Source organism: Notechis scutatus, chromosome 1 (assembly GCF_049901735.1).
Source record: "Notechis scutatus isolate UNSWTSFEM ecotype Mainland chromosome 1, rNotScu1.2, whole genome shotgun sequence".
Lineage (NCBI taxonomy): Eukaryota > Metazoa > Chordata > Lepidosauria > Squamata > Elapidae > Notechis > Notechis scutatus.
The window spans coordinates 240,739,774-240,766,140 of record NC_142009.1 but is presented as its reverse complement, the minus strand read 5'-3'; the positions used below and the strand labels follow the sequence as shown (position 1 = coordinate 240,766,140).

Below are 26,367 nucleotides of genomic sequence, written 5' to 3'. Positions count from 1 at the left end.
TAGAGGACACTTTCTTTTATGTAGGGATGTCCAAAACCTACTAGAACAGAACTCAGAAACAAGTTCCCTGCAACATTATCCTTCTGTTCTGAACTGTATCAATATGGTATGGTCAAAAGATAGTCTGGACGTTAATCTTCCAAACTAAAGCTGACGTATTCTGGATGTGGTCACCAAAACATAACTGTTTTGTCTGGAACACTATGTTAGAAACCTCACAAACTGCTTATGGTTTGGATGATGAAAATCATTGGATCACCATTCCAAATCATTTGGAATGGCCAAGTGAACCCAATCCAGAGTATAATGAGAACTAATTTGGATTTCTACAGATTATTCCATGCCTGAACCTAAAGGTTTTACAGAAACCTACTTCCTTCCATGGTATCCATATTACTCTCATACAGATACAAATCAGTCAGGAAAAAAAAAGATGAAAGTATTGTGAAATGTGCACTGATAAGTTTCTGATTATACTTCATATTACCATACTTGGGCATTTTAGCAAATTAGAATACATCCAAATAACATTACCAAATATATACACAGTACATTCATACAAATACATATCTATATCTCAATTTTAATTCTTTTCAAAATACATACAAATTATATGTTGCTTAAGCAAATATCCATAGGCATACCATCCAAAATAATGTCCCTGTAGCCAGAGCTGCATATTGATCAATCGTGGAAAGCACACTGAATATAAGGCAGACCAGCACTATGAGGAAACTGGGGGGGAAGAAAACAAAAAAACAAAAATTAAAATCACTAAAACATTTAATTAAGGTTTTTTTTTAAAGAAAAGAAACAATAAATAGGAAATAAATAAAAATCCCTGACTTTCAATAGTGTAATAAGCTGCAAAGGACAAAGGTAAAGGTTGATTTCACTCAACAGAATGTATGATAAAGGGGCTGTGAAGGAACTTAAGCTGAATTTTAGCTTCTTTTTTTTATCAGGTAACAAAGTCTTTGGATAAGGTTTTACAGGAGAATACAATTCAGCTTCTCCATTGAGACACAAAGTTAACAGAGCTATAAACAATGCTTGCAAGGAGCTAACTGTTCATATATAGATGTATCTACACAAGGAACTGCTTGCATAAACACATGGATAGTGTGTGGAATTTCCCTTACCAATTCAGCTGCCAAGGCTGAATGCATGTTAAAAGTGTAGCTCTTTTAACAAAAAAAAATGACATTATCCCACCAAAACAACTATTGATAGCAATAGAAGTCATATAAATAAGGCCAGAAATGAAATCAGAGTAGAATTTAGAACTTTCTATTCCAATCAACAGTTCCAAGCAAGCTGCCCAAGAAGAAAAACATTGATTTCTATTAAGTTGATAGGGATGGAGAAAAGGTAAGGATCTTATTGAATTGTTGCAAAACCATTACAAGAATCTGCCAGAAGTATATAATTAAAATAAAAAGTGTGAGTACACATATTATTTCTGTATTTCCATAAATTTAGCCCTTTGTCTGTATACACAAGCCCAAAATGTTCATTCTGATTAACTTTTAAAGGCCAAGTAGGACAGCACATTTAATCTAATTGCACAAAATGGGGATTTTTGCAGCTGTCTATTGGCTACCGCAGGTAAGATGCTATTTCTCAAACCCCAAAATGTCCTGATCTCAAATATGCTGAGAATTTGCTAGATGATGTTATGGCTATAGAATACTACAATGACTTTATCCATCCTATCCTAATTCTGCCTCCCTTCAGTTTTCACTATGCTGGACGATATATAGTTAAGCAAATGCCATTTTTAACTCTGAACTGGAATTCCTGAAAGCTACCACATCTTCATCCTTTTTAAGGTAAGGATAGATTTTAAACTATTTTAAAATGTGTACTTGTAAGTTTTTGATGACATACAGCAGGGTTTGGGCAGTTTAGCAGATCTTGAAAGAATAGATAGAAAGATCCTGCTAAGTAAGATATCTAAATAGGATACATAGGAACTTAAATAGTAATATAACTAAAAGGATACACAGGAACCAACAGAAGCTAGTATGGTAGACTAACACAACAACCTTTCAAAGTTATGACAGACCTCTTCCCCCATAAAAGCTACTTACAACCCAGTTCCAGAGTTCCATGGTTGTACACACCCCACATTGGACACTTGGCAACCAGTTCATCTTTACAACCAGTTGTAGCAGCCCCTAGTCATGTAATTACGATTTAATTTTTTTCCTCTGTTTCCAGCCTTTTCAACTGATTTTCAAGAAAAAATGCCCAAAGAAAATGATGAGTTGATTAACTTAATGACACAGTGTTTGCTTAATTGTCATGTTCACTTAATGACCATAGCACTCGTTTAATGACTGCTGCAAAAAAAGTCATAAAATCGGGTCTGGTCACATGGCCCTCAATTTAGGATCATTATGACTTACAGCAGAAATTCCAGGCAGAAATTCCAGACTCTATTATTTTATTAGACCACAATTGAGCCCAAAATTTCTGTTCTAAGTGAGACATTTGTTAAGTGAGTTTTGCCCCATTTTATGACCTTTCTTGCCTCAGTTGTTAAGTGAATGACGGCAATTGATAAACTAAGTGAATGACTGCAATTGACAAATAACCCAGCTATGAAGTGAATCTGGATTTCCCATTGTCCTTGCTTGTGAGAAGTGGCAAAAAGTAATCACATGACTTCGGATACTGCAATTGTCATAAATATGAGTCAGTTGCCAAGCATCTGAATTTTGATCACACGATAACGGGAATGCTGCGAAGGTCATAACTGTAAAAAATGGTCATAAGTCACTTCTTTTTCCAGTGCTGCTGTAACTTTGAATGGTCACTAAATGAACTGTTGTAAATCAAGGACAACCTGTACCTATAATTTAAAATATTTCACCACCATATTCTGACAACATGTTGTTTAACAACATAATATTCCCCATCATGGCTTCCCTCCAATGTCAATAGATTGTCTCCAGAAATAAAATGAACCCCTTCCCTCATGTTCCTCTGACAAAATCTTACAATCTGATTGTTTCAGAAGATTTTCAGAGACTTCAGTATTGGTGTTGTGAATGAAATATGGTACAGTGGAATAGTATTTTTACTCGTTACTTTATTTTGTAGAACTTACTTTTATTATATAACATATTGTATTACATTTGTTAAACTATAAACTATTTACATATAGCATTGAAGGGTATGAAATTTTAGAACTAAATAATATCAGTGGTGACACAAGAATGAGTTTACGAGAACTCAAGAAAACAGTTACTGACAGAAAAACCTGGGAAATTGTTTACTGAGTTAGAAAAAGCAAACAATTACTGAATAACTGTGCAACAATTAGAACAATTGTGATTTTCAGCCATCTGGGAATTACATTTTATTCTATATATGCATAGGTTTATTTGATAAATTTATATTCTGCCTTTCCTTCGTGAGCTAAAGGTAGCAAGCATATTATTCCCTCCTCCATTTTTTCCCCATTAACAATAATCTTGTGGTTATGCAAGCCGCGGGCTTGCGCCCTGGAGACACAGCTGACTGTGCAAAATGGCACTCAATCAGTGGTGGGATTCTACTGGTTTGAACCTGGTTCGGGAGAACCGGTAATAAAAAATGCTACCGTTTGGCTGAACCGGTATATTTTTTCCTCCCGATGATCAGCTGTTCTGACGATCAGCTGTGCTGGGATCCCCCTTGATGTCTTACGAAGACAGTGTATCGCGAAGGCCCCTCGCTGTCTTGTGAAGGCCCAGGAGGCTTCCCTGAGGCCCAGGAGGCAAAAAGGGCTACACGGGGGAGGTGCACAAAAAAGAAGCCATGCTCACCCAGTCACATGGCTCCCACCTAGCCACACCCACAGAACCGGTAGTAAAAATATTTGCATCCCACCGCTGCGTTTAATTATCCAAAAAGTGGACCATAATAATAATAATAATCATCATCATCATCATCATCATCATCTTGTGGGTTAATGTCTCTGTTTGTGAGAGACAGACCGACTGACTCATGACTGACTCAGAGACAAGACAGACTCAGACTATTGAATTTCTATGGCTAAATGTAAATTGGAGTTTGGGTCTTCTCAGTTAAACCCTGTGTTACATTGGTTCTACAATTACTTTTGCATTTCCAGATATGTTAGAAGAACTGAGCAATCAACACCAAGATGACCATAGATTAACACCAAGTTTAACATCAGATCAACAATCAAGGAGTGAACCTCAATCAAAGAATTGCCAAACAAGCCAACAGTAAACAACCCAATTCCCTCCCCCCACAAAAAAACCTCCACCAAGACCACTCCTGACAAGGCAAGCCACTCAGAATATAAATTCTCTTCTAGTACTGATGTTGTTACCTAGTTTGGGTAATGAAACATGCAAGAAAACAACCAAGCTCAAACCGCACCAATAAGTAAGAAAAAGAAAAATATGTTAGAGAGGCTCTTGAACAAGAATTTGTGAAAGTGATCTGCGTAAGGAAACATGCACTACAAAGGACAATGCTGCTTGAACTCTTATACAAATTCTTGTACAAGCTTTTGTGGAAAAGAAGGTATTTTCCTTCTGTCCCTCAGTCCCTGGATCCATTCCAGTATATACAGTTATGCAGATTCCTAAATAAAGAGCAAAGTAAGGTCTGCTTTTTTAAGGGTCTACATCCATTCATGTTACAATATGAAACTCCTTAATGGGTCATAAATACAATAGAAAAGTGGGAAGAACTGATATTACACGCTAGCAAAACACCAGCAGTAGCTGCTGCTGTTCAAGAATCTATGCTAAAATCCTGCTGGAAGTCAAGGTAAACTGTGAAGGAAGGTAGCCATTGATTGTTACTTTGAATTAAGCAGTAAATCTAACCACTAGATGGCAGCACATCAAAACACATGACATTCCCTCATCAAGTACAGTATTATAAAAGTGTATGAGAAAAACAGAGAAAATATAAGGTGAAATAAAAGGTCATATATTTACAGAGCTGGAAAACATATTCATTATCTATACTTATATAATAAATATCCAAAAAAAGTCTTTTTCTCCAGAAAAAGAGTCCAGATCCTTTTTTAAAAATGGCTTTAGTACTCCCAATGACTGTTGTATTATATCCTGATTTTGACTTAGAGAGAGCGGTAAAGCACTGTGAAGCGGTATGTAAGTCTAAGTGCTGTTGCTATTATCATCAGCCTGCTCATAGACGTAGAATGAACACACATACAGAGAAGAATGAACATATGATATTTGAAAAGGCCTAGCTATATTTTTACTTCCATTATGTTACTTTTGTTCACCTCATTATAAAAAAAGATGTTGAGACTCTAGAAAAAGTACAGAGAAGAGCAACCAGGATGATTCGGGGATTGGAGACTAAAACATATGAAGAACAGTTACAGGAACTGGGCTTGGCTAGTCTAATAAAGAGAAGGACCAGGGGAGACATGATAGCAGTCTTCCAATATTTGAGCGGCTGCCACAAGGAGGAAGGGGTCAAGCTATTTTCTAAAGCGCCTGTAGGCCAGACAAGGAATAATGGATGGACACTGAACAAGGAGAGATTTAACCTGGCAATAAGGAGAAACTTTCTGACAAACAATCAACCAATGGAACAGCTTGCCCTCAGAAGTTGTGGGAGTGCCATCACTTGAGACTTTCAAGAAGAGATTGGACTGCCATTGGTCAGAATGGTGTAGGGTCTCCCGCTTGGGTGGGAGGTTGGACTAGATGACCTACAAGGTCCCTTCCAACTCTGATTATCTGTTATCTGTTAACAGTAATTCTACTTTATCTGTTATCTTTATCTGTTATCTGAAACGGCTGGTTCCATCACAATGTTAAGCATATTTCTAAAAAGATGTAATTTCTACCACTTGAAAATTTATCCTGAACCTTTTTATCAATGAATCATAAAACACCCAAGTGGGGGGGGAAGGGGGGGGAGACTGAAAATACTTGGCAGAAGTGGTTTGTATTTAGCTACAGATATTTTAGCTCTTCTTATAATATCAGGAAAGCACAGTTCCAGAGTGGGGGGAAAAAATTCCAATGAATAGAAGATGACATTATATGACATTCTAATAGAATCAAAGAGGTTGACGTAGAAGAGATAAAAAAAGAATATCTGGGTTTCCTGGTACTATTGCCAGTCATTTTATTTTCACTTGACTGAAGGTTAAGGATTTAGAGAAAGTCTTATATTTCATGTATCCTCTCAGCATTGATTATGTCACACCAAGTTTGTGTTGACTCTAGCAATCACGTAGATGGATTTTTCCAGTCTGGTCTTTCAAGTCTCTCAACAATTTATTCCTAGCCAATAAAACTGAATTCATCCACCTGGCTTCTGGTTGTTCTCTGTTTCTCTTTCCTTTCATGTTTCCCAACATGGTGGAAAGTTAGGGAGTTTGGTCTTCTCATAATTATCCAAAACGTGATAATTTGAGCCTGGTCGTTTGTCTATCCAGATTGCTTTGTTCTTGCTGTTTGGTAGTATATAGTTTTGGGGTTGTTGGGTTTTTTTTGGTCATTCATGGAATTCCCAGACATTTTCTCTAACAGCGCCATTAGAACATTAATATTCTTATAATTAAGATACTTATAATTGTGATAATTCAGATAAGATTATAAACTAATACAAACTAAAAAAATAAAAATAAAAAATAGACAAATAGAGAAAAATAAAAAATAGAGGGGAAAAAAGAGGAAAAAAGAACATACAGATAATTGTCACTTTATGGCCACAGTTGGAATATCAATAGTTGAGTGAAGTGATAGTTAACTGATATGTCACATGACTGCTTTATTCAATGACCACAACAGAATGCCTGGTTGTGGTTATTAAGCAATATCCCAGATTGTTAAGTAGAGCTGCCTGCTAGATTTCATGGAGCTGCAAAGGAGCTGGAATTCTCCCAACAGGTAGCCCTTTCAGTCTCAAACACTTCTGGAGCCAAACTAAGGATTTATCCTCTCCTCCATGAATGGAGGGGAAATCCTCCATGGGTCTGCAGGAACAGAGTTAAATGCAAGCCGGTTGCCAAGCACCCAAAATGCAGTCATGTGATCATGAAGGGGGTGGGGGGAGATGTTTTACAAAAGCCAGAAATGTTTTATGGGCCATAAAACATCTTATCTGAAGCTTTCATAACTTTGAATAATCCTTAAACATTTGGGTGTAAGTTGAGGACTATAGTAAAGAAAAAGAAAAAATATATAAAAAATGATTTCCTCTTTCATCATAGCAAGTATAAACAATTTTAGTAACTTAACGTCTTCACTTAAAATACAACAAGTGATCTATTCTTCCCATCTCCCATCTCTTATTGATAAACAAATCCTTAAAACCTCATCCAACAAACTTCATTCAACAACATATCCTTTTAACCTTTAACAAATCAATTTTACATTCTTTCCTTTTGTTTTTAACAATCTTGACCTTTTAAATAATGGCCTAGACTTTGATTTCTTTTCATTTTCTTTTGTTGCTTCTCACAAAATTCTTCAGAACTTTTGTAAATCCAATATAGGAAATTACCCAAATTGCTCCTTAGACTTCTTATTTTTATATGCCTTTTAAATCTCAAGACATCAGCCAATTTCATCTCTATATCCTGCGCTGCATCTCTTCCATTATCATTTTAGTAGCCTGTCATTTTGATTCCACTTTCAGATTTAAGAGCTAAACATTAAAACTCTTAACTTTTGGGTCCATTGTTCACAAATATCCCTCAATACATCCAATGTTAAAGTATTTTCCTTCATTCTGCATTAAATTCTGTAAGTCACATTTAAGTATTGTTCTCCTTTAATTGTAATCTTTAGTTTCTTCTGGTTTCCTCTAGTGTCCAACCTTTAAAGTCCCATCCTATCATATTTCTTTTTAAGAATTCAAAACAAGATTTTTCTATAGGAAGGATTGTTATAATTAACTTCAAAATCTTATTTCAAATCAGTCTGGACCCTTGGTCTGTTTGTAACTTCCTAGAATCAACATTTCAATCATTTTAAAAAGATTCATTTAGGTCCTTAAACTTATATTTAAATTTTCTTTCTTTCCTCTTCAATTTCCCTTCCTACTTCCCTTCCTCTGTAAATTCTATGTGAACACCACATGAGTTTCTCTACCATCTGACCTAAGGTTTCTTTGTATAAACCTTTTGTACTTATAATAGTGCTGTGTCTGGGTGCTGAGTTATATCTTATCTCTGTTGTTATAATCAAAACAATTATGAATGTTTAATTTTGTTCTCCTTCAAGAATGAAGCACTGTGCAACAGGTGCACATTAATTGTAAAGTTGCAAAGAACTAAAGAAATATAGCAGTAGCATGTTCCTGGCATTACCAATGAAGGAATTCTGCTCTCAGAATATATTAACAGTGAATCTGTCCTGCCAGCATTATACTTGCATCCTGGGACATAGTGTGTCTTTCACTAAAATTTACAATCCCTATACTGGAGAACTTTCAATACCAGAAAGTATTTTCAAAATTAAATTAGGAAATAATTAATTTGAAAATTTGATTATTAGGTTTTTTTTTTCTGAAAGCAAGTGACTTCTTTTCAACCTTACAGTGATAGCAAAAAAACAAAACTGCCTGGCATATATGAAGGCAAGATATTTCCAGCAACCTTCATCAAGCAATTGCCATAAAACAGCTGGAATCAAGATGCCAGATCAAGTGAACCCTGGGGGCTTAAATTTTCCTCTGGCTGTAAGGGGAGAAAGCTGAGGGTATTTCCTTATTCCCATGAGTTAACATTGGCAAGTAGGAACTGGGCTGGCAGAAGCTCACTGGACTGTGCCTGCTGGTGCCTTGCTGTTTTGTGGAGGTGAAGGTGGCCAGAAGCTGAGCAGATGATGGGGGAGATATGAGCCTTAGAAGTGGCCCGAAGTCTGTAGAAATTCTCAGTCATCCAGGTCATGGTTGTCTCAAAGGTGCTTTTTCAAGAGGCAACTGGACTTTCTTGTTTTTTTTTCTTTTGAAGACGTTTCGCTTCACATCCAAGAAGCTTCTTCAGGTGACAGGATAGTGAGGAATGGAAGGATTTATATTCCTTGCAGACAGTTGGTCATTTGCATCCTTTTAGAGGGTCGTTGATGCACTTGGAGGTTTATCTGTGTCCTCAGGGTCACCTGAGTAGTGCTCCCGCTTCATGTAGTCTGCAATTTTTTTCCTCTGGAAATCCATTCCTACTCCCTTTGAATGGTGTGGGAGTAGGAATGGATTTCCAGAGGAAAAATTGCAGACTACAGGAACCAGGAGCACGACTCAGGTAACCCTGAGGACATAAATAAACCCCCAAGTGCTTCAATGAGCCTGTAAAACAGGGATGTCAAACTCAATTTCATTGCATCAGGGTTCTGTTTGACCTCAGGAGGCTGGGGTGGGTGTGGCCAGCTTCACGTCACTCGTGTTGGGGGTGTCTGTAGTGGCCAAAGCATTCTGCCAGCGAAAAAAGGACTCCCAAGCTCCATTTTTGGCCATGACAACCTCCTGCAACCCTCTGCCAGAGAAAATGGGAGGGCCGCAGCAGAGTACAGTGGACAAGTCCTTTGCTGTTTCTAAGGTGGCCCAGTGGGCCAGATCTAAGCCGTCTGAATGGAATGGAATAGAATAGAATAGAATAGAATAGAATAGAATAGAATAGAATAGAATGGAATGGAATGGAATGGAATGGAATGGAATGGAATGGAATGGAATAGAATAGAATAGAATAGAATAGAATAGAATAGAATAGAATAGAATAGAATAGAATAGAATAGAATAGAATATTGGAATGGAATGGAATGGAATGGAATGGAATAGAATAGAATAGAATAGAATAGAATAGAATAGAATAGAATAGAATAGAATAGAATAGAATAGAATAGAATAGAATAGAATAGAATAGAATAGAATAGAATAGAATAGAATAGAATAGAATAGAATAGAATTCTTTATTGGCCAAGTGTGATTGGACACACTTATATAGCATTTACCACAAGACACATGACACAAAATCACAAGGTGTTCCCTTACAGTATTTCCTGCCTCTTTACGGGTAGTCCTCGACTTATGAGGACAATTGAGCCCAACATTTCCACTGCTAAATAAGGGAGTTGTTAAGTGAGCCATGGCACAGTTGTTAAGCAAATCACTACACTTGTTAAGTGAAATCACACAGTTGTTAAGTGAATCCAGCTTCCCCCTTTCACGTTGTCTGTAAGAAGCTGGCTGACAAATGGCGACCAGTTGACCCCAGGATGCTGCAACCATCATAAATACATGCTGGCTGCCAAGCACCTGAAATTTGATCACGTGATTGTGGGGACGCTGTATCAATTATAAGTGCGAGGATTGGTCATAAGTCATTTTTCCCCCAGTGCCACTGTAACTTTGAATAGCCACTAAACAAATGGTTGTAAATCGAGCAATTATATACCACTTCACAGTGCTTTACAGCCCTCTCTAAGTGGTTTACAGAGTCAACCTATTGCCCCCAACAATCTGGGTCCTCATTTTACCTCAGAAGGATGGAAGGCTGAGTCAAGCTTGAGCCGGTGAGACCCGAACTGCCAAACTGCTGACAGCTGGCAGTCAGCAGAAGTAGCCTGCCATACTGCACTCTAACCACTATGCCACAACGGCTCTGGAGCGATTTGAACCTGTTGACTTGAAGAAGTGGATGGGATCCTTATGACTGACCTATGCCCTTCCTGGCTAAGGCTATCCAGGGTTGAAATGCATGTGGCTCTAGTGGTGGTGAATTCATGCTTGAGAAAGGGGGTTGCTCTTTGCCTCTTAAAGAGGCATTGATTCACCCTCTCCTTAAGAAGCCTTGCTGGGTCCCACCATAGTAGGCAATTTTTGTCCAGTGTCCAGCGTTCCCTTCCAATACCTAATCTTTCCTTCTACAGTGAAGAACAAGAGGAAGGAGGTCTAGGCTTTTCAACATTGTTTACAAATTAGGGTCCAATTCTATTCTTCAATTTCTTAAAAGGGGTACTATCTTGCCTGGGTTCATTTATATTGCATGTTGCACTACCAACTCAACTGTTAACCAGTTAAAAGACAATCACAGAGCAAGTTTCTTTTGTTCCACATTTTTTAAATGCCATGTATATCTGTTAACACTCCTGACTAGAAAATGATACAAGTGAAGAAACAAGATTTTGCAAAGTTGCCTTCTACTTTGTAATTTTATCTATTAACAGCTAGGACAAGAAGCAATGGATGGAAGTCCATTAGAGAAATCCAATCTGGAATTAAGGAGAAATTTCCTGACAATAAGAACAATTAATCAACAGAACAGCTTGACTCCTGGAGTTATGGTGCTTCATGTCTAGTGGTCTTCGAGAAAATATTGGATGACTATTTGTCAGGGATGCAATAAGGTCTTCTGCCTTGGGCAAGGGGTTGGACTAGAAGATCTCTAAGATCCCCTCCAGCCCTATAATTCTTTGTCAAGTTAGATAGGTAAGGTAATAATAAAATATTTAAAGCCTATTCTCTTACAATGAAATAGAAATTTAAAGGGAAAAGAGAACATAATTATAGACCTGTAACACTGAGCAAAGGTACTACTGATACATGCAACCTTAAGCAAAATCTCAAATAATACATAATCCTTGACATCATTCAAATCTGGAAAATTTGCATCCCTGAGGATATTTGTCTTTTATTAAAGTTCATCAATAAAGAAAAAGAATATGGCAGAGTTATAGTTTTAGTGTTATAAGGGATAATGGAAACTCAATAAAAGGAAATTTTTCAAGGCACACAAGAACAATTAATATACAAGGTCAATTCTGGACACTGGTTCTTTCTGTATTTTTCTTAATTCTTGCATGGGTGGTGTTAGGATATGGGCAGAGTAACTCTTTTATAAAAAGGATATGCACACGGAAAATGGTTTATGAGAACAGTTATGAAGAAATATACAGCCACACAGAGTTGAACAAGTTGTATTAATGTTTACTTGAAGAAACAGCACAGTCCAATAAACAGTCCATGTCATACATGTTTTTAACAGTCCAGAAATATCCAGTTATAAAGTCTTCTTACTGGTTTCACGTCTTTTACAGCAGACAAATATCAAACCATAATACAACAAATAAACTTCGATATCAACAGAATATCAAAATAAACAGGGTTAGTCAGTATCGGTCCGTAGTCAGTTAGTATCAGTATAAAGAGAGATCATCAGTGAAAAAGAGAATTAAACCATGATCTATAGCTCCCTCTTATGGCAACTTGTAGCATAATTAACCAGCCAGAACACAGCATAATACATTACAGTATTTTTCCTTAAAGCTGCAAACTTATATATTTGTAGTTTACATATTGTCAACCTAACTACGTCATTTACATATACATAACAGGTGGAATATGTGGTTGTGGTATGCTAGTTCTTGGGAGGCTGTGAATTATCCCAAAATCCCAATAATACATTGGTGACCTCTGGGACATGGAGTAGAGAGTAGCTTTTATAGAGGTAGCACCTCACTATACATTACTGCAAAGGGCAAAAGAGAAGCTGGACATGCAGCCCACAAGTTGCTGTGTCCTGGGATCACGTGATCAGCTTTTTTGACCTTCTGACAAGCAAAGTCAATGGGCAAGCCCATTGACTTCAATGTTTACTTCACATGTTGTTATGAGTTTAACAACTGCAGTGGTTCACTTAACAATTGTGTCAAGAAAGGGTGTACAAGAAAAGTCGTAAAATGGGACAAAACTCACTTAACAAATTTCTCACTTAGCAACATAAATTTTGGGCTCAATTATGGTTGTAAGTCAAGGACTACCTGCACAGAGTGCATTTAAGTAGCCATAGAAGGACCGGGCCATAATACTTGTCTCCACCTAGAGACCATATGATAGCAACGAACACCCATATAACGAACAAGTCTACTAGTGTGAAACTCCTGAAGTACAGCTTCCATATATACCTGCATACAACCATTTCTCTTAACTGGGCTAGGAATGAAAGAATGAAATAAATCAGTTGTAGTGTCAACACCTCAATATCTCCATTGCTCAGACAAAGGCTGACCTTGTTTTGCTGCAGGACTTGTGCTCACCTGGTTCCATATATTTTACAATTTGGCACACGTTCATCTGTTGCAGAAAAACCTTCAGGACCATGAATAATAAGCAAATATGATCCTTTTATCTGGAGGCTATCTATTGCAGGGTTGGTTTTGTGTGTGTGTGGTATCAAAAGAAACAATAGCGTTCAGATTAACCCTGAGCTTAAAGAAAAATAACAGAAGAAAGGAACCGACCCAACTTCATAATGGAAGCAGGCATGGAAAAATCAGGTACCTCCATATTCCAAAGCAACTAATTATTAATTTCAGTGGTATCATCGGTTCTGATCAAGAACGTGATTATGTCATTCGAAGGGCACTGTGTGGGCAATTAATAACATTTTCCTTAGTAAATTCTATTTTTGCATCACAAGCAAAGGTTGTGTTCTCTGCTTTGTCCGGGAAAAGGTTGGCAGCAGGTTTGGAAAATCACAGAGGCAGTAATTTTCAGAACAGCAAAATAAATGATAAGGTGCAGCTGACAGTGTAATACAACAACATAATGCCACAATAAATATTATATTAATCATCCACAAGCATTGCTTCAATAAAGTTCAGCCTTAAATTCTGAGAGTAGCTTACTTTTAAATACAGCTGTTTGGACACCAATAGCCAAGATAAAGAGCTGCATATGGTCTCATTGTATTCATTTTGCATTAGATACGTAGATATAGTTAAATTTAGAAGCAGACAGTTTGAATACTAGTCCCTACTAATGGCACAGATGTGCTAGAGCAGGGGTGTCAAACTCAAGGCCCACGGGCTGGATGCGGCCCACAGGGAGCTTAGATCTGGCCCGCTGGGCCACCCTAGAAGCAGCAAAGGACCAACTCACAGGGCCTCTGCCAGCGAAAACGGAGCTCATGCGGGCTAGCAAAACAAACTAAAAACAAAACGAAAGGAAAAATATTTCCCCTTTTGCATTTGAGCATGGAAGAAGGGACAGGAAAGGAGAACGGGAAAGAAAAAGATGGCAAAATGGGAGGAGAGCAAGGAAGGAAAAAGAAAAAAAAGGAAGGAAGGAGATTATAAAGAGAGAGAGGGAGGGTCTGATTGAAGGCCTGACTTAGAACTTGGCCACCACAGGTACCCCTGACATGAGTGATGTCGAACTGGCCACGCCCACCCTGGCCACACCTATCCTGACCACGCCCACCCAAGGCCCCTGAGGTAAAACACAACCCTGATGCGGCCCTCAATGAAATCGAGTTTGCTAGGGAATTGACTCTACCAAGTTTTGTAGTTATATTTCAACGAAATATAACACGTTAGCTCAGGACAAAGTTACCCTAGTTAATCCCATCCTCTGCAAAGACAATAGCGAAAGTAGCAGATATATAGCACCAAGAAACCTCCCTTTCCATGGATGCAGCATGAAAGCTTCTATAGGATCAGGAAACCTGCACAGCCAGGGATCCAGTGGGAAAGCAGAACTTCATGGACAGTGTACACTTGCAGGCTGAGGTGACCCTCACCACAATGTAAGAAGTCAGAGCCATTTTTTCAGCTTTTGTAATTTTTACACATGGGCAATATGGCTTAAGAAGATTCACAGTCTACTCACATAGAAACCTGGCTCAGTTGATTTGTTTCTTCATAGAAGTAAAAACTTTTCCTGTTTTAATTTGTTTTTTTTGGATAACAAATTGATTTACTAGGAATATAATTTGCAGTCCTGTGGCAAAAATCAGCATAAAGTTAAATGACAGAACTGGATATGGCTTATAAATCTTTTAAAGAAATCAATGTATTAAACACACTGCAATACATCATAGTTTTTTTTCTTAATAAACTGTTTATCTGTGTTAATTGATTTCTCTAATTAGTACAAATATGCTGCAGCTAAGTATTTATTTATACCACAAATCTTTACTCTTGTTAGCCCTGTGAGGTAGTCCAACAAGAAGCACAGCCAGAAATACTAGCTCTATCTTTATGGTACAGTTGCATTAGCAGAAACTTGCAAGACCAAATGTACTTCTCCCCTCCTTTCTTTTTACTGTCTGGGAAACTAAGGAGGGGCCCTTCTGAAATGTTTCCCGTGCCCTCCCTCCTTCTGTGGGCTGAGATACCTGCGGTTCTTCCTTCTGTCATTCCCACAAACTATTATCCTTTTCTGTTCTGTATTTGCTAATTAAACCACTATTATTTTGAAAACCTGCAAGATGTTACCACTGAAGAATTAAAAGAATTTAAATCCTAAGATAGGATTTAAATTTCCAATAGGTAAGTGCAGTTGTGAAACTTTTGCTTAGTTGTTACAGAAAAATAAAGGAAAAGGCAAGAGAACCAGAATGGTCTAGTGGTTAAGATACAATGTGAGTTCTAGTCCCATGTTAGCTAGGAAAGCCGTCTGGGTAATTTTAGGCCAGTCACTCTCACAGCCCATGATGTCATGGTTGAGGTGACGAGCTCATTGATCAATCCTTGTTGCAACCAAATGGATCAATACTCCATTGATCTGAAAAAGCAGACACTGCATTTGAAGAAAAATGCTAGGGAAAGAATTAAAAAGGTCACACTCTTTTGAACAGGTGTTATTAAACTTTCAATTCAAACCACACTTAAAGAAAGCCGTCTTATTCAATAGAAATCCAAAAATGAAGATTCTGTTCCACTAAGAGGTTTGGAAAAAATAATTGTGAACATCCCCAACTGAATCAAGAAGATGCAGAGAAGCTTCATATTTTGGAGGCTTACAAAGGACCATCAGGTGGCTATTTATCAGATGCAGTTGCTATACAATGCTGCAATTGTGAAGTTGTGCTGGTGGACTTCCTCCTTATTTGATGTCTTATTTTTAACATTCATGTTCCTTTTCCACCCTAGACCCATTCCCTCTTACTTAAACCTATGCACAAATAAGATAAGTCTGATGAAAACAGAACAAGGTACAGCTAGCATAAAATGCAGGACATCCCTATAAGCCAGAATAAAAACCTATTCTGAAGTTGCCACTAGGTAGCCAGAACCAATTGCTGGTTATTTCCTTAAAAACATCCACCAATAAAGCACCGACATCATTTGAAGGCAAGCTGTTCCATTGGTTAATTGTTCTCACTGTTGGGAAGTTTCTTCTTAATTCCTGGTTGCGTCTATCCTTGATTAGTTTCGAGCCATTGTTTCTTTTGTGCTTTGGAAAATAAATTGACTCCCTCTTCTTTGTGACAGCCCCTCAAATACTGGAATACCCCTATTATGATACTCCAGTCCTTCTTTTCTCTAAACTAGCCATACCCAGTTTCTGCAACCATTCTTATATTTTAGTCTCCAGGCCTTTAATCATCCTAGTTGTCTTCTCTGCACTTTTTCCAAAGTGTCAACTTTTTTTTGCAATGTGATGACCAAAACTGGATGCAAAACTGGATAAAACCTCTTACTGAGATTTTATAAAGCGTTTTCCTTCAAGTATACAGACAACATGTTTCAGTGGCAATGAGGATTCAAAACAGTAATAGCAAGTGAAAAAAATGCTAATGATCTAAACCCATCCATCCCCCGGCAGGGGAGATACCTTGATCACAAAATACAGTTTTCAAAGGCATAACCTAACCCTTTCCATCTGTAAAATAAGCAGTCTTTATTTATTTTTTCTTTTAGCGGCTCTGTAATTCCTTGCATTGAGGGGAGTCGGATGACCGAATGGAGTTGAGCGTTTACTGACCAGTTGCCCTTCCTGACACCTACATGGAATTTGCAACAGATGTTTTCTCTTTGCACCTAGAGAGAGAAATGTCTGCCGTTACCCAGGATCAAACTCATAGCCTTCTAATTGTGAGGCAAGAACTCCACCTCTAGGCAACCATACCACTCAAATTATGCAATCTTTATAAATCCATTATAATTGCTTGCAATTATTATTGTTGTTTTCTTCAAAACCATGGAAAGTAGTCTCATGGCAATGCCAAATAATATCAGTGATAATGAGTCACTCTGGAAGCTGTCTCTCCTAAATTTGACATGCCCATATTTTTCCATTTCCAATCACCAGTTCTCTATTCCACTGCTTCATTGTTTTGTCTATAAAGATTCTGATGTTTTTACTAACACCAATAGTTTTCAAACCTTTGATGATCCAGCTATGTGGCAATGAACCTTATACCTTTTTAATAATCAATATAGACTATATTTAATTTGGGGGGGGGCTTTTCAATTCTCCAGAACCATTTTATCAATCAAATGTTATTTGGGGGGGGGGGTGTGCCTCTGATTTTCCTTTTATTTCTTTTCTGTTCTACTGGAAATATGATATTTTCTTCTAAATAATTTTGGACGTTCTCTGCTATTATGCCTGTGAGTAATTTAAACCTTGTAGACAAGCATGTTATTGGCTTATGGCTTCCTGGTGTTCCTTTCACTGAGCCTTTTTGATTCAGGTACAGTTTTGCCAGTTATTAACCATGTTTTTTTTATGCAATACTTCCTTATCATCTTATTTTTCATTATTTTAATAATACAGAGGTGTTCATGGGTGATACCCAATTCGTTTTAAGTTAGATACTTTCCAAACAATTTTATTTGGCTCTGCTTATATTGGCAATGTGTTGTCAAACAAAACAAAACAATGTAACTCCAAACTTGTTCAAAACTACAGGCATCAAACTACAGAATCGTTGGGCAGGTTGCCACCTGTCCCTTGGAGAGAGGAAATCCTGTCTTCATCATCATTTGCCTGAAACTGTCTGAGAACTTGACTCTCCAGGATATAAAGTTTACAGACGATTTTGCTAAAGGAATACGGGAGGAAAGTAAATGTTTCCTGAGCCTTGAGTCAGAAAAGACATGAACTTTCTCCTTGTAATATAACAAAAGGCAGAAACCATAACAAAATCCGCATATCCTATTTTTCCATTAAAGGGAATTTTTATTTATTTGTTTGTTTGCCTCATTTCTGTTTGCGGAATTTTCAGTTCTGCCTTTAGAAAACAAAAGACTACAGATAAAATTTAGCTACGAGCAAATCCATGTCTCGTGTTCTCTTGTTTGACATACACAGGTTACAAGTAATTACTAGAATTGCCTTACAGGGCAGACCGGGGCGGGGGGGGGGGGGGCATAGAAATTTAATAAACAATAAAAATAATAACAACTTCTTGATATTTTAGAGAAATTGAAACATTTATATGCTTTTGTAAAGTGTACAACAACTTAGTGAACAGAGGGCCATGATGGCAATTGATGGACAATTCAGGCTGTCAGTCATATTTTTTGCTATTAGCTTCCTTTCACAGTGTTTCTCTCTCACTCTCTCATGTCCTCCTTTCCAGCTAGGAAAAGTTAATATGGTGCCCGACAGATCAATGCTAAATATATTACATCCTCAACATCTAGGCACTTAAAGAAGTTAGGCACTTACATCAAGTTATTTTTCTTTAGCTAAAGGAAGAACAAAATGAATTTTCCGGCTTCAATTTTGTATATGTGAAAATAAGTTGTTTTTAACCCAGTATGATTTAAATTATACTCACATTATGTAGCTTATTCATTCAGTTTATGTCATTTTACAGCACATAACAATCGTTTGGCTTGTTAAAACCCATTATGACTAGTGTCATCTGTAACCTTGGGCATTTTGCTGTCCATTAAGTTAGGATTAGCAAGAATGGCACAACTTATTTTTTGAAAGGAAATAGTGTAAAGGAGAACTGATTATTGGCAGTTGATGTCACCATTGCTCTGAATTGTAAATTAAGAGATCACTTTCAAGTTCTTTTCTACTGTACATCTGTTCTGAAACTCATATCAATTCTATATAAATGTTTAATAAGGCTTAGGATTACAGGTTAAATTTATTGACATGGGTTGTCTATTTGGAAGAAATGGAATCAACTTTAGTGCTCTTATGGAAATATTACTCACAGATTTAACTGAATCCTGTAAAACATGAAAACATGAATTTCTTCTTTTTCTTTCCTACCCCACCTTCTCATTATCATCTGTATCTTTCACATATCTCAAATCCAATCAGAAAAGTCCTTCAATATTCAACAATATTTAACAATTGTTAACAGAGGATTTTGAAATTTCAATTTTTCTTTTATTATTAATAATTGTATTACTCTTATATTTTTATATATTATTTCTTTTATTATTGTTTTTCCTGTTAGCTATTTTGTTATTAATATAATATATAGATGACAGGCTAACAATTTGTAAGGAGGATTTAATAGTTTACTAATTTAAAATTCCTTTGGCTTGTTTTGCAAGGGGTAGGAAACTAACTTTTTTTTTTTTTTGTATTATATCAATCAGCAGTCAAGTAGGGACAACATTGTGTGGATATGTGTTAGTCTTTTTTAAGGCACCTTTTCTTTTTAATGTCCTGCTTGTGGTATTTTTTTCTTTTCTTTTTTTATCCTTTTAAAAAATATTTTGGTGTTTTGTATTTTAACTTTCTTTGACAAAAGTAAATATTATATGAAAAAAATAAAACTTCCATATTTTGGAGCAGGTTTGAGGACATAAAAGGATTGCTTGAGGGAAGCAAAACTGTCCCTTTCCATTCCACAGATGATGTTGCAAATTCATGGATGGTGAACTCAATTCCAGTTGAAAGACATTTTACATGATTGGCTGCATCTCACATTCTATTTTTACAACAGAAGCGAGGGTCCCTGAGAAGGTGAGAAATTCTTCCAGAAGTTTGTAAGTAAAGGAAGGATTATTATTTACCAGGGTTGCTGTAAATAATGAGCTCCCTTCATTGGCCACAGATTGGACTATATGATTTTACAGTAACATTTTTATTTGTTTGCTTTGTTTGTTTATTTGTCAATCTTATATGGTTACCCATCTAACATGAAGTGATTCTGGGTGGTGTTCAATAATTTAAAAAATCTATATGAACTGATTAAAACAATAAACATAGATAAGGAAGATCACAAAAAGGAAGATTTTACATGTATGTGTGTGAGCTCTCTATTCCCAGACAATCCATAGGCTTGCTGGAAAAAACAACAACATGTATTTTGAGAGCTTTCTATAAGGCCACACAAGCTGGGGCTAACCAAAGCAGGAGGTATGATGTTCCAGAGGGCAGGTACCACAGCAAAAAATGTTCACTTCCTAGGTCCCATCAATTGAAATTCCTTCACAGATGGGGCCCACAGCATGCCTCTCTTTCTGGACCTGATGAGACAGGTAGATGTAATTGGGAAGAGGTGGTCCCTCAGGTAACTTTGCCCCATTCAATGTAAGGTTTTAAAAATTAAAAGCAGCACTTTGAATGAGATACAGAAGCAAACTAGTAACCAATGCAACTTATGAAGCAGAGGTTTAATGTGTGTCCATGTAGGGGTTAGAATCATTTTACATCAACTGAAACTTCCATATACTCTTCTAAGGCAGCCCCATATAGAATGTGTTATAGTTGTCCATTTGGGAGGTAACCACGGCCTGACAGGACAGGTAGATGAGTAACTGTCAGCAGAGCTTCATGATCCAGGAACAGATGCAACTGGTAAACAACACACAAAGGCCCTCCAAGCCATGATTGTTACCAGGAGTCCAGAAGGACCTCAAGATTGGGCACCGTCTTTTTGTGGCAACACCACCCCATCCAGTGCCAAAGATGGCAAAGTCCCAGATTCAGGAGGCCTTAAAAGCCAAAGATACTTAGTTTCGCCAGAGTTCAGTTGATTGTATAGTAAGGGGTAAATTACAACTGTTTTTAGTTTTCCAAAAGATATAAGTAACTACACTAAGTCACCCATTTTGCCCTGGTATAAAATTGGCCTTATTCTCGTGGTAATCCTTCAGAGATAGAAAATAAATAAAATATTAAAGTTTACTCCCCAATTATTGATACTAAACACAGGAGCCCCCCAGGGTTGTGTGCTTTCCTTTATTCTTTGTACACACATGACTGCACCCCATTGTTTAACACCAGTACAATTATTAAATTTGAGGATGACATGACAGTGGTGGGGCTCATTGATAAGAACAATGAGTCTGCTTATAGAAAGGAAGTACAAGGGTGTCAGAAAATAATCTTACACTTAAACTAAAGAAACTAAAGAACTTATAATTGACTTCAAGAGGAAGAGAGATAGATGTACATTTACCATTATACATAAACAGTGAGGAGATGGAGAGGGTTGGTAGTTTTAAATTTCTGGGCACTTATCAGTGGTGGGATTCAAATTTTTTACTACCAGTTCTGTGGGCATGGCTTGGTGGGCGTGATAGGGGAAGGATAGTGTAAAATCTCCAGTCAGAGGTGGTATTTTCCAGTTCTCCGAACTACTCAAAATTTCTGCTACCAGTTCTCCAAAACTGGTCAGAACCTGCTGAATATGGCACTTATATCTCGGAGTACCTCTCATGGACTGTGAATGCTAACATGCTTGCGAAGAAGGCACAGAAGAGGCTGTACTTCCTGAGAATGCAAAGGAAGATAAATCTATCTCAGCATCTACTTCTGTCTTACTACCACAACACCATTGAGAGTGTACTGACATATGGCATTCTTGTATGGTATGAGAGCAGCTCTGTAGCAAACAAAAAAGCTCCTCAGAGAATCATTAAAACTGCCCAGAATATCATCGGGCTCCAACTACCAGCCCTGGATGACATCTTCGCATCTCGCTGTTTGAGGAAGTTGCATCCTGCTTACAATCTTTTTGAGCTGTTGCCTTCTAGCAGAAGATAGAGAACAATTAAAACTCGGACCACATGTTTTCTGAACAGTTTTTATCCCAGAGCTATAATTGCACTTAACAATGAACTTTAGGACCACCATCAGTGAGCTGTTGGACAGTATTACTTGGTCTGTTGTATGGATGCTCTTGTGTTTTTAGGAGGCGGGGAATTTTGGTGGGTGGGTGGGGGTGTTTGGGGATTGTCATGTCCACGTGTGTGTTGGGTCTGGTCTCTGGGTTTTAAATTTCGTTGTATGTATACTGTGTATATACGTACAATGACAATAAAAAATTCAAATTCAATTGGATAGTTACCAATTGGATAGTTCTTAACAACAAATAATCAACACATAAGAAAGACAATGACAGTGAGGTGGGCAGCATATAAATTTAATAAATAATAATAAAACAAATAAATATACTAGGAAACATGTCTTAACATTCATTTGGTAATTATGGCTATGATATCACAGGTCTTATTATCCAGGTAGCAAAGAAGAGCAATTTTAATTTGATATACTATATTAATTAATCAATTAATTAATTAATCAAATTATCTGGTATACTAACAATTGGTCTGCATTCCTGCCAGGTTAACTGCTTAAACCTACTAAAATCAATGGGAATTAAGCTGGCCATAAAATAAGAAAATGAATGCAGGCATGGTAAAAAAGACCAAATATGTTCATAAAACTATTTGCAAAAGCTTAAATCTGCCAGAACATTTATAAACACTAGACATTCAAAGGAAGGATCAGAATTAATTAAAGAAAAATAATATTGAAGTTTCTGCTTGTAAAAAGGGTAATATTTGTTTCAGAACATTCAACTGAAGTAATCATACTTCTGTGAATTGTTTTATCTACTTATCATCACTTTTATTGTTATCATGTGTAATTTCAAATTTTATTTTCATATCCTGAAAGAAAAACATTTGAAGTATTGAAGTTTTTATCTACAAAACTCACTTATTAAAATAAACAATACTTCCAAATGCTTTACATCTTGAAATCAAACATAATCTACATTATGTACATGTAATACTTCAGAAATCAATGCATTGCTTGTTATTTTTTTCAGCAGAACACAGAGGTATTTGTAATCTTCTTGGCACAAGCAACAGTTTATACAATTGCGTAGCTTGTAAGATCTTGGAAAGGAAACCTTAAACATAGTTCCTGTTCCATCAGCAAAACAATTTTCTTTCTTTCTTTCTTTCTTTCTCTCTCTCTCTCTCTTTCCTTCCTTCCTCCCTTCCTTCCTTCCTCCTCCCTCCCTCCCTCCCCTTGGCTTTCAGCAGTGATAAAATTTGTTGTTTTCTTATTTAAAATAAAACTTAATTTTGAATTCATCTCCACCAGGTCTTCAGACAGTACCAAACATGGCTTTGGATCTGGGCAGTAAAGATACTAATCCTCACCATTGCAACAGGAACAATCTAAGACCTAGCAGGATAATAGAAATATTATTGACTAATTATTTATAAATATTATCCACTAATCAGCAAGAATGTCAATAACCTTCAGAGTGAAACTGAACCTTTGCCTGATGACAGTCTTAGCCCAGAATCTACCTTAATGCTAAGCTTTCCCATTTAGGTGGGAAGCAACAAAGCCTTACATTTTATATTTAATTACATTTCTGTATTAGCACATATAAGTTTTCCCTTAAGAAAGATACAATTAAATATATGAATTTAATCATTAAAATCAGGGGTCTCCAACTACAGGGCCTTTAGCCCTTTGGAACCAGGCCACAAAAGTGGCAGGCAAGCACTTGTGCACACACATCCCCACTTGTGCGAGCAGCAGCAAGCACACACGCGTTTGCCTATCACTCCGCAGAACCATCCTCTCCCCCCCACCCCCGGCTGGTCTGCAAAGCCAGAAAGGTTGGGGCCCTCTGATTAAAGTGATTTTAAAAATATTTTACCTACAACAGAGCAACAGCGGTTCCTGTTCACTTAATAAAGTTTGATTATTCATTCCTTCTCAATTATTTCAAAGTAACTGTCTTTAAATGCTTGATGTTAGCTAGAATACACTGGCCAACTTGCAACTGATGAAATACTGCCGATTGCAGCAACATACTTGCAATTATAATCAACTAGACAAGGATGGCTATTTAAGGTTGTAATCTTGAAAACACCTACCAGGAAATACATTCCATTGAGCCTAATGGATATGCTTCTGCATAAAAACATCCAGGATAGGACTAAAAAAAACTGTGCTTGGTGCCCTTGATGAACAAAATATACATTCAATTCCATCACAGTTTCCTTTTTTAACAGACAAAATTCTGCCAGGAATAATATGCCACAGACAAATGGAATAAATACAAAGATTGACGGGCGTAAAAAGAAAACTAATAAAAAGAAAATAGAATTTATGTAAAGATCAGAATATTATTCAGCAAGAAAAGACAAAAATGGACTGAAATTAGGAAAAGAAATAAATTCCACTTGCTATTTGATACATTAACATTTTAATTATTTGACAGAGTATGCTATCAGTAGCAAAGATAAAACTCCTATCTACTGCAGAGGCTTTCCTCTGCTTCAGTTAAAAAAACAACAACCCTAAATTATCTGGAACTAGACAAACTGTGATATTTGTTACAGAAGCAAACTTCAAACATCTTTATTTTTATTACTACAGTTGCAGGCTTTTAGGATATAAACATTAAAGTGTATTTAATAAATAAAACAAAATGCTTAAAGGCCCCAACAGCTATTGTGAGCTAATTACAAGATTTAATTGCTCTCCTTTCTTCTCATATCTTAAAAAACCTCATTCAGACTACAAAGCTTTTAGTTTAGTTAAAACTATTGTTAGATGTGGACTGGTTACCAACTGTGGTTACTGGTTGTGGTTACCAGTTGTGTTTCTGCACATCTCGACTAAATCTTTGCAGAAAAGACCTATGCTGAAACATGCCTTATATTGCACTGTTTGGCTTCCACTTGTTCAGTTATAATGGAACAGTATAATTGGGTCGTCTGACAATAAAACACAGGAAAAGATTAGTATATATTTGAGACCAAAGGTTTTTCTTTTGGGACTGATGGTCAAATAAGTCAGAAAAAAAGTCACAGAACTTTTGTTTTTGTACATGAGAATTGCAGCAAGATTATTGCATGCACAAAGATGGAAAGATTCGGCATTACCCATAATCTAGGAGTGATCAAGGAAGATGGCGGAACTGGCTGAGATGGCTAAATTGACTTTTTTGATCAGAGAAATGACAATATCACAGTTTTTGTTGCTGACTGGAAACTCCCTATGGACTTTTTTTGTGAAAAAAAATGAACTTATGATTTATGATTTTGATGATTAGACAGGATAGTTTATAAAAAAGAAACCACAGAGTAAGAGGTAAATTTATAATGGTACTTATATCTGATGTAAAGATCAGAAGCTATTTCTTCGTTATGTTTATGGTTTTCCTTTCTTGCAAACTTCCTCTTTGAATCTTCTCCCCCCCCCCCACCTTTATACTAATTTGGGTTAGTTTTTCATTTTCATTTTTTTAAAAAAGTTTAATAAACATTAAATAAGATTTCATCCCTTTATATTCATATGCTTAAATTTAAATTACTAAATGAGAACAACATGGTGGGTACTGGGGGCAAATTTAGAATTTATCCATTCTCATGAGATTTTTGTTCTTACCTGAAATCTCATAGGCTTTTATAGAAAATAACAAAAATCTTACAGGATTTTGGGTATGAATACTTAAAATCATTGCAAGAATGGACCATGCTATTTGGCAAAAAGGGCAAATAGCCTTGGGAAAAAGGCTTGGCTACCCAGTGGCTGCATCGCATAGGGATGGCCCAGCTATGGGGAATTGAAATGTTCCTGCAGTATGAGTGCCAACCATAACTTTGGGGAATGCCATAAGTACTATTTGTTCAGTGCTACTATAATTATGAATGGTCATTGAATGAATAGTCATAACACGAGGACTATATGAATGCAATATATACTGAAAATCACCCAGTTACATTTCCAGAAATGTGAATTTGGCACCATAAATATAAAGATGATTCCTTTCCCCTTTCCATCAAAATCCAAGGAAATTGATCTTGACACAGGTGTCTTACAACTGGGAGGACAAACAAGGCAAATTCCAATCTAATAAAGGTAAACTTGTTGCTCAAAACACTGATCAGAAAATTAGAATCAACCCATGCTAGACAGAATGACATTGGGACTTATAGTCTTTGTATACTTTTGGCTTAGCTCCAAACCTGAACATCCAGATTTCAGGAGCAACCAGTAGTACCTATTTAAACTAAGATCACTATGACAATTGCATATGTTCTTAATGATGTTAAATTTAGGAGCCCATTCTATACGTAATGTCCATCAAAACTACTTGGAAATCCACAAGGCTATGACCAGACAGTTGACTAGGATTGCTCATAGGAAGTAGGTGAATTCTTTGTCCAACCAACTTAACTGATTCCCATGTTGTCCCTAGACACAATTCAAAGAACTAGTTAAAACTAGTAAATTGGGGAGTTATATAACTTGGAATCAAGGTTATCCTAAAGAACACATTCTTCATTATGAACTTGATACTCCTGTTTTTCCCCGCTTAAAAAATATATTCCTTGAGAATATGAGAAATGACTTCTTGGTGGCTACAGTCAATGTCTTATG

The 26,367-nt window shown here is 36.8% G+C and overlaps 1 protein-coding gene across 1 annotated transcript in view; it reads right to left on the bottom strand.

The window, feature by feature from the left end:
• KCNQ1 (potassium voltage-gated channel subfamily Q member 1) overlaps window positions 1-26,367 on the bottom strand; it is a 377,953-nt gene that overhangs the window by 315,431 nt on the left and 36,155 nt on the right. The window contains exon 2 of the mRNA XM_026668287.2: window positions 645-735. Coding sequence (XP_026524072.2) covers window positions 645-735 — 91 coding nt within the window. The remainder of the gene's footprint in view (window positions 1-644; window positions 736-26,367) is intronic.